Below are 10,054 nucleotides of genomic sequence, written 5' to 3'. Positions count from 1 at the left end.
ATTATTGTTGATATTATTATTATTATTATTATTATTATTATTATTATTATTATTATTATTATTATTATTATTGTTATTATTATTATTATTATTATTATTACTACCATTGGTGATACAAAATAAAAATAATTGACAATCACTACACAAACACGTCTATCAATATCAATAAACCTTAAATTATAAACGTAACAATAAAACAAAAGTAAAAATACACCCCTCCCAACAAAAAAAATCTATAGAAACATATCTATATTTTGAAGTAATAGACTATAACTAATAGATACAAAAATAAATATAGAAACATATATAGAAAAATATACAGTTTATGTAATATTTCGAGCAGTGAGGCATAAGAAAGACGTCGGGGATAAGGTATGACTTAGGTAAATTAAGATTCTCAATTAGAGTCGACGACGGAGGAGTAGGCGTTGAGAGTGTTCTTGGGACGATGTAGTGAATGAGATACGCCGGAGGAGGAAATCTGATGGTGGCGGTGAGAGAAGAGAGTGTGTGTGTGTGTGTGTGTGTGTGTGTTTGGTTTGTGTGTGTGTGTGTGTTTGAGAGAGAAGATAGTGTGTGTGTGTGTGTGTGTGTTTGAGTTTTGTGTGTGTGTGTGTTTGAGAAAGTATGCGTGTGTGTGTGTGTGTTTGAGAGTGTGTGTGTGTGTGTGTGTGTGTGTGTTGAAGAGTATGTGTGTGTGTGTGTGTGTGTTTGAGAGAGAATGCGTGTGTGTGTGTGTGTGTGTTTGAGAAATGTGTGGGGTTCTGTTTCTAGTGTTGGCTACCACTGTATGAACTAACCCTGATGACAGCACCAGCCAGCCAGACCTCTCTAATGTATCCCAGAGTTAACCTACCAACCTAGCACAGCCTATCCCAAAGTTAACCTAACCCAGCCTAGCTACATCCCAGAGTTAACCTAACCAATCCAACCTAGCCTATCCCAAAGTTACCTAACCCAACATACAACCTAACCTAACCTAACCTAACATACACCTAACCTAACCCAACCTATAAGCAGCGGATCTAAATTAGCTAGAGAGAGAGACTACCTGGTGGTGAGCTGGATGAAGTTCCTGGAGGACAACTGGAGCAGCGGGAGGAAAATGATGATGATGATGAGAGACAGACATAGAGAGAGAGACAGACAGACAGACGGAAAAATAGATATAGAGAGACAGATATAGAGAAAAATACAGATAGACAGACACTATAAAGACAGATATAGAAACAGAGATATGAGAGGAGAGTAAATAATGCAAGCAGAAGTGGGATGAAAATTAAAACAAACAGAGAGGATCAGGTGTGTGTGTGTATGTATATGTGTATGTGTATGTATATATGTATATATGTATGTATGTATGCGTGTGTATGTATGTATGTATGTGTGTGTATATGTATGTGTATGTCTGTATGTATGTGTATATGTGTGTATATGTTTGTATGTATGTATAGGTGTGTGTGTGTGTGTGTGTGTGTGTGTGTGTGTGTGTGTGTGTGTGTGTGTGGAAAGCCCCACTAATCACACTGTTGCAATTAGTTAATAGGTCAATAAGTCCTGGAGAAGTTGTTTAGGTCGGCATTGACTTGTTTGTTTGGTGCATGCCTTAGGTGTATGGTCTTGGGGGAGTTAAGGGTTAAGGCTTTCTGAACGTGTGTGTGTATGTATGTATGTTTATGTGTGTATATGTTCATGTACGCGTATGTGTTTCTTTTTATGTATGTATTTGTGTATTTATGTATGTGTGTATTTATGTATGTGTAGATGTGTATGTGTGTGTGTGTGTGTGTGTATGAGCTCTTGTGAAAGTAAACAAACAGACAGTGAGACAAGGACCTCCTGAGGGGCCTTGAGTTATGAAGGGGGAGGGAGAGAACAGGAGAGGAGGAGAGAGAACAAGAGAGGAAGGGGAGAGAACAAGAGAGGAGAAGAGAACAAGAGGAGGAGGAGGAGAGAGAACAAGAGAGGAAGAGAGGGAGAGTAGAGAACAAAGAGAGGAGAGAAAGAGAGAACAAGAGGGAGGGAGGGAGAGGGACAAGAGAGGAAGAGGGAGAGGTGAGATAACAAGAGAGGAGAGAGAACAAGGAGGAGGGAGAGGGTAGAGAGAACAAGAGGAGAAAGAGAACAAAGAGGAGGGAGGAGGAGGAGAGAAGACAAAGAGAGGAAGAGGGAGAAGGGGAGATAACAAGAGAGGAATAGAGAACAAGAGATGAAGAGAAGAGTAGAGAGAGAGGAAGAGTGAATAATGAGACAGACAATAAGAGAATGAGTGAATAACGAAAGACAGAGACTCAAACAAAATTAACGAACAATAATAATAATAAAATGAAAAAAAAAACGATGAATAAAATGATAAACGGAGTAGACACAAACAAAAACACTAAAAATTGAACCAGCAACTTAAAGAAAATGGAATAACGAAGAAAAACGAGAAGAGAACGTGGGTTTGTTCAAACAAGTTGATAAATGGATAATAATGCCCATAACAACAATAACTGGAAGACCAAGAAAAGGTGATGAGAGGGGGAAGAGGGAGAGAATATGATAAAGATGGAATTACGAATAAAATGGGTGAAGGGGATTGTGTAGGAGAGGTGAAGGGTAAATGATAAAAGGAGGAAGTAAAGGAGAATAAGCAAGGAAGATGAGGAAATAGCGTGGAGGGGGAGGAATGTGTATGTAAAGAACAAAGAGGCGATGAAAGTAGTGTTTAAGAGGAACCCATGAGAATTGCAACCAAGAAGAAAGAATGGAAGAGAGAGGAGGAGAGAGAAAAGAATGATAAAGATAGAGGAGGGAGAGAAAGAGAGTGATAGAGAAGAAGAGAGGTAGAGAGTGAATAATGAGAGAGAGTATGTATGATAAAGACAAGAGACGGAGAGAAAGAATGAATGGATTGTGAAGAGAAAAGATATATGAAAATGTACAGCCTTGAAGGAGAGAGAGAGACGTGTGAATATACTCAACAAAAGGGTGTGTGTGTGTGTGTGTGTGTGTGTGTGTGTGTGTGTGTGTGTGTGTGTGTGTGTGTGTGTGTGGCTGAGGCAACACTGGACACTTGGGGACCACACCTCCTCCTCCCCCTCCTCCGTCAGCACCCCAGGGACTCAACACCTCCTGCTCCCTCCTCCGTCAGTAGCACTCCAGGACTCAACACCTCCTCCTCCTCCGTCCAGATAACACCGAGACCACACCTCCTCCTCCTCCTCCTCCGTCAATGCACTGAGACCCAACACCTCCTCCTCCTCCTCCTCTGTCAGTAGCACCCAGGGACTCAACACCTTCTCCTCCTCCTCCTCCTCGTCAGTAGCACCGAGACCACACCTCCTCCTCCTCCTCCTCCTCCGTCCAGTGCAGGACCCAACACCTCCTCCTCCTCCGTCAGTGCACCAGGGGACCACACCTCCTCCTCCTCCTCCTCCAACTCCTCCCGTCAGTAGCACCGAGACCCCACCCCTCCCTCCTCCTCCTCCTCCGTCAGTAGCACCAGGACCCAACACCTCCTCCTCCTCCTCCTCCGTCAGTAGCACCAGGGACCCAACACCTCCTCCTCCTCCTCCTCCTCCGTCAGTAGCACCGGGACCCAACACCTCCTCCTCCTCCTCCTCCTCCGTCAGTAGCACCCAGGACTCAACCTCCTCCTCCACCACCGAGAGGCGAGGTGACGTGGGGATGAGGCGAGGAAAGGTATGGGCATGGCTAAGGAATATCCAGTCCTTCGTCAAGAATTAAGGACTCTCTCTCTCTCTCTCTCTCTCTCTCTCTTCAATGTAGAGCGAGTGATGTGTGAACTATGAGGGGAGCCCACTGACCTGTGAGTTGTGTGGAGGGGCGTAGGTCCTGGCGGCCATCAGCAGGCTCAGCAGGCCACCACACACCCTGGGTCCTGCCATCCTGCCTCAACCTGTAACACAACACAGTAACCTATTGTTGAGATGTGACGAATTGATACCGTGTGTTATTTGGGTATTTATTTGTTATTATTGTTGTTATTATTATTGTGTTTGTTATTATTGTTATTATTATTATTGTTGTTATTATTATTGTGTTTGTTATTATTGTTGTTATTATTATTATTATTATTATTATTATTATTATTATTATTGTTATTATTCTTGTTATTATTATTATTATTATTATTATTATTATTATTATTATTATTATTATATTTATATTATTATTATTATTATTATTATTATTATTATTATTGTTATATTATTATTATTATTATTATTATTATTATATTATTATTATATATTTTTAATATTATTGTTGTTGTTGTTGCTGTTATTATTATTATTATTATTATTATTATTATTATTATTATTATTATTATTTCGAAAGAAAAAGATACATTTCATTAAACAAAGGGAACATTACCCTATATGTTCACTCATTCTCACGTAACTATTGAAATAAAATAAAACAATTAACTCTAGTTGACAAAAGTTCATAGTGTTTGGTTAAGGTAAATGGGCCAATTATCCTTAAAATACATGACAACAATACTGTCACATTGTTTAGCTGTGTGTGTGTGTGTGTCTGTATGGGTTGTGTTCATGTATGTATGTGTGTTTACTGTATATGTGCATGTATGTGTGTGTGTGTGTATACATGTGTCTCTATGGATTGTGTTGTATGTATGCTTGTCCCTTTGTGTGCCAGTTGCCTCTATACACACCAGTAATTGTATGTGTTCATCAACTAATGGATTCTATTCTGGTGTAATGATTAGCCAGTGAGGTCGATTAGCTGTCCGGTATGCCTGGGCTCTCTCCCCTGACAGCAGGTTTTAGTTGTCAGAACATCAGAGGTATATTAGTTTTGTTTTCTGACAAATAGGTTAAGAACACGTTTAGTCATCGTTGAAAATGTATATATGTGTGTGTGTGTGTGTGTGTGGTGTGTGTGTGTGTGTGTGTGTGTGTGTGTGTGTGTGTGTGTGGTGTGTGGTGTGTGTGTGTGTGTGTGTGTGTGTGTGTGTGTGTGTGTGTGTGTGTGTGTGTGTGTGTGTGTGTGTGGTGTGTGTGTGTGTGTGTGTGTGTGTGTGTGTGGTGTGTGTGTGTGTGTGTGTGTGTGTGTGTGTGTGTGGTGTGTGTGTGTGTGTGTGGTGTGTGTGTGTGGTGTGTGTGTGTGTGTGTGTGTGGTGTGTGTGTGTGTGTGTGTGTGTGTGTGTGGTGTGTGTGTGTGTGTGTGTGTGTGTGTGTGTGTGTGTGTGTGTGTGTGTGTGTGTGGTGTGTGTGTGGTGTGTGTGTGTGTGTGTGTGTGTGTGTGTGTGTGTGTGTGTGTGTGTGGTGTGTGTGTGTGTGTGTGTGTGTGTGTGTGTGTGTGTGTGTGTGTGTGTGTGTGTGTGTGTGTGTGGTGTGTGTGTGGTGTGTGTGTGTGTGTGTGTGTGTGTGTGTGTGTGTGTGTGTGTGTGTGTGTGTGTGTGTGTGTGTGTGTGTGGTGTGTGTGTGTGTGTGTGTGTGTGTGTGTGTGTGTGTGTGTGTGGTGTGTGTGTGTGTGTGTGTGTGTGTGTGTGGTGTGTGTGTGTGTGTGTGTGTGTGTGTGTGTGTGTGTGTGTGTCACCTGAAGATTATCCACAATAGCTTATTCACCTGATGATTAAACACCATAACTCTTCTTAGTGGGTTAGATTAGGTTATGATTAGGTTGGGTTAGGTTAGATTAGGTTATGATATGTTAGGTTAGGTTAGGTTAGGTTAGCATTATAGGTGGCTATTTTTTAGGTGAAATAAACTGGGGGCTAAACTTGAGGTGATCTGAATGCGCTCCATGGTTGACTTGAAGTAAAATACCGTCAAAGAGTAACATCAAAACTACTCGGAAAGTTCATCTTGACAACATAACTTCATCTAACACAGTTTATGAGACAAAATTAAGGTAGAGACTTGGTAAAAGATTCTCTACCGTAATTAAGTCAACATTACTACTTGGCGAAAAACATAAAACTCAGCAGCCTCTGTAAACATCAAAGAAAAACACGTCAACTCTTACGTCAAGATTTTAAGTTAACCACAAAGTCAGGTTGTAATTTAGTTAAGTAATTTTTTTTATTTTATGTTTCGTACGTGGTTGATGTTTAACGTTGTGTAATATATATTTAACCATTTCTTTCATTATTGTATCTGTGTTTGTTTACATGGGCACAGATGTTGAGACAATATTCCCGCCAAAATCAGTGTTTATTTAATTGAGCTCAGCTGTTAAAAGACAGACATCATTCCCGCCAAAATCACTTTGTTTACATGAGCTCAGCTGTTGCAAGAGACAATGTTCCGCAAAATCAGCGTGGTGGACAACAAGAAGATAAACAAAGGTGACGCGCACTTCATTAGCTCCTCCCGTTAAAATCTTTTGCTATGTTTACCAACTCAGCATTTTATATTGAAAATTCACGGTTCTTTCTTCAAAGTTTCTAATAAAACTTTTCTGGAAGAAGAAGAATAGCTCAGACGGGAGAGAAGAGGAGGCGAGAGGGGTGAGAGCCTCAGAGATGACTTTTAGATGTTGACATTTTTGAACGGAATAATAATGATATGTATTACTGTATATTATGTATTAATGTACGTATGTGTTACTGTGTGTATAATTACTGTATTACTCTTTATATAAGTAACTCTTTCGGGTAAGGCTTTAGATGTGCTCACCAAGTCGATCTTTGAACCCATTTGAACCTTTGAATATGTACACACACACACACACACACACACACACACACACACATGTAGAGGAGGCAAAGTTTTCAATCAATATAAAGTGACATCCCCCCCCCCCTCTCTCTCTCTCTCTCTCCATTTATTTATCTAATATTCTGGTCTCCAATAATTAATCTCTCTATATCTATCCACCCATCCATGAATCCCCTCCATCCATCCATCCATCTAACCATCCATGTGTCCCTCCATCCATCTAACCATCCATGTATCCCTCCCTCCATCCATCCATGTAACCACCCAACCATCCACCCATCCATCTAACCATCCATCCATCCATCTAACCATCCATCCATCCATCCAACCATCATCCCATCATCCAACCATCATCCATCCATCCATCAACATATCCACCCATCCATCCATCCATCCATCCATCTAACCATCTAACCATCCATGTATCAAGTTAGGGCGAAAGGCCACACAGGAACAAAAAAAGAGACAAAGCTTTGAGGCGAAATTGGTGAGCCTGGGTCAGTGTGTGTGTGTGTGATGGTTCTTTCCTGTTCGCTGTTTTTTTTTTTTATTCTTTCCTTCTTTTATTCCTGTTTCCTTTTATCTCTTGTTTACTCTTGTCTGTCTCCCTTTTTGTTTTGTTTTGTCTTTCTTTTATTCTTTCTCACTCTCTCGCCTGTTCCTTTGTTTGTTTTGTTTTGACGAATACTACCACTACTACTGTGACTACCACTACTACTACTACTACTACTACTACTACTACTACTACTACTACTGCTACTACTACTACTAGTTTTTCTTTTTTTAAATGGCTACTACTACTACTACTACGACTACTTTTTTTAAACACTACTCTACTACTACTACTACTACTACTAATAATAATAATAATAATAATAATAATAATAATAATAATAATAATAATAATAAAGAAGAAAGAGGAAAGGAGGAAGAAGAAAAAGCGATGAAATCAACAGTTATCTATTATAGGAACAAAAGCCTCCGATTGGCTATTTCACCAACCAATGAGAGACGAGGCGCCGTCAAAACACACACACACACACACACACACACACACACACACACACACACACACACACACTTTCTTTCCGTCACAAACCTAACTTTTTCTTTTACTTTTCTCTACGGTCATGTTTGTTTTGATTAAAGTCCATCTCTCATTGGTTCGCGAATCGGCCAATCGGGAGGCGTTTGTTACCAACTGTGCGTACCTGTTGTCCTACTGTATGTATACACGAAGACGGGGTTACCTGCCACCTGGTAATTAACGATACAATTACACCTGTCAGTTATAACATTCCCTTCCTCTTCTCTTCTTCCTCCCTCCATATGACCTTCCACGACCCTCCTCCCTCCCTCTTTCCCTCCTTCTTATACGACTCCTTCCCTCTTCTTTCTACCTCCCAGTCCACGACCCTTCTATACTTCCCTCCTTCTTGTCTACAGCTATCTTCCTTCCCTCCTTCCATGTCCTTCTCTCTACGACTCCCTCCTTCCCCCTCAATCCTCATCACGACCCTCCTCCATCCCTACTCCTTCACTCTAAGACAGCCATAGCTTCCTGTCTATGACCATCCAATCTCCCCCCTCTCTTCCCGCCTGTCACAGGCCCCCCATCCCCTATAGCCTGCCTGTCACCACCATCTGGCGTACAGTCAACAATACTGAGTTTTAGTTCCCGATGACTTTTGTTGGGTCACTTACCTTAAATTATTATTATTATTATTATTATTATTATTATTATTATTATTATTATTATTATTATTATTATTACTGTTGTTATTGTTGTTATTGTTATTTTATTATTGTTACTCTTATTATTATTGTTACTCTTATTATTATTATTATTATTATTAATACGGCAACTACATCAAACCTCTCTGGTATCGCCATTTCAGTCCTCCTCCTTTGCTTCCTCTCTCTCTCTCTCTCTCTCTCTCTCTCTCTCTCTCTCTCTTCCTCCCTGTTTTTCTTCCTTCCTTCTTCTCGCCCTCTCTCCCTCCTTCCGTCCGTTACTCTCTCTCTCTCTCTCTCTCTCTTCATATTGCTCACATCTTCCTTCCTTCTCACCCTTCTTCTGTCTTCTTAATATTTCCTTAAATTTCTATGCATCTATCTCCCCCCATTTCCCTCCACTGACCCCTCCTTCCTTCCCCTTCCTTCCCTCCCTCCTTCCCTTCCTTTTCCTATACCGACCGACCTTCGCCCCTCCCTCCCTCTCTCCTCCTTGTCACCCTTCCTCACCCCTCCTCCCACCTCCTTCCCCTTCCTTCCCTCCTTCCCCTCCCCTTCTCCTTCTCCCTTCCTCCTCCTCCTCCCCTCCCTCCACTTTAATTAGTTGTCTGTGCAAGTGCCTGTTTCATCCACCTCTCTCTCTCTCTCTCTCTCTCTCTCTCTCTCTCTCTCTCTCTCTCTGTTATTCATGTCCAGAAGAATTTAATCTCTTTTTCTCATCTCTTCCTTCTTATTACCTTGAGCTGTGAGCTGAGAGTTTTGAGCTGCGACCCGTCAAAGATAGGAGATTAGATTCTTGAGCTGGGTATTGTTAGATTGGAAGTGTTAGCTGAGAACTGTGAACCGAGAATGTTTGCTGAGAACTATTAGCTGAGAAATGTCTGCTGGGAACTGTTATCTGGGAACTGTGAGCTGGGAGGCCGACCCGAGCTGCCTTGAATGCCTGCGACCCAACACGGCGTGAAGGTATCTCTCTCTCTCTCTCTCTCTCTCTCTCTCTCTCTCTCTCTCTCTCTCTCTCACTCAGTGTCTCACATTCGCTTCGCATTGTATTGTATTTCCTTGTCTTTGTTTGTATTGTTCTGTGTGTGTGTGTGTGTGTGTGTGTCATTCACTCAGTTGGTTGAAGCAGTAACACTATGATATAATAAAACCTGAACAAACACACACACACACACACACACACAAACAGTTACAATACCCTCGCTCCCCACTAGAGTCTGACAAAGTCCTGATAAGACTTTGACGAATAATAGACAAAATAGATCAAACTTTGAAGACTGATAGACAACGATAGACGACAATAGCCATAATAGAGACTCCTGCAGGGGCTCTCAGCAGATCAAAGTGGTGGTCATACGCTTTAAGACCCTCTCCCCACACCACAGCGCGATGTTTGTTGGGCTTATCTCTAATTGCCTTGTTGATACACTGGTCGGGACTAGGGGTTCGTTGGTTCACTCATGGTCTCGAAGTTCAAGTTCGGGTTCGTAGAGAGATCTCGTACGGGGGGGTTCCTCATGGGATTAAGTTATCGGCTCCAGGGGTTAAGTGTCATCGTTATCAAGGGGTTAAGTTATCGTACTCAAGGGATTAAAACATTTCTATCGAAGTTAAATTATCGTGCT

The 10,054-nt window shown here is 41.4% G+C and overlaps 1 protein-coding gene across 1 annotated transcript in view; it reads right to left on the bottom strand.

Annotated features, from left to right (window-relative positions):
* The window catches only part of LOC121861140, a 43,634-nt gene that overhangs the window by 13,135 nt on the left and 20,445 nt on the right, over positions 1-10,054 (bottom strand). The window contains exon 3 of the mRNA XM_042358706.1: positions 3,813-3,904. Within this exon, the coding sequence (XP_042214640.1) occupies positions 3,813-3,904 (92 nt within the window). The remainder of the gene's footprint in view (positions 1-3,812; positions 3,905-10,054) is intronic.

Source organism: Homarus americanus, unplaced genomic scaffold (genome assembly GCF_018991925.1).
Source record: "Homarus americanus isolate GMGI-L3 unplaced genomic scaffold, GMGI_Hamer_2.0 scaffold52806, whole genome shotgun sequence".
Lineage (NCBI taxonomy): Eukaryota > Metazoa > Arthropoda > Malacostraca > Decapoda > Nephropidae > Homarus > Homarus americanus.
Note: the sequence above shows the minus strand (reverse complement) of the source record. Positions and strands in the feature narration are given on the sequence as shown.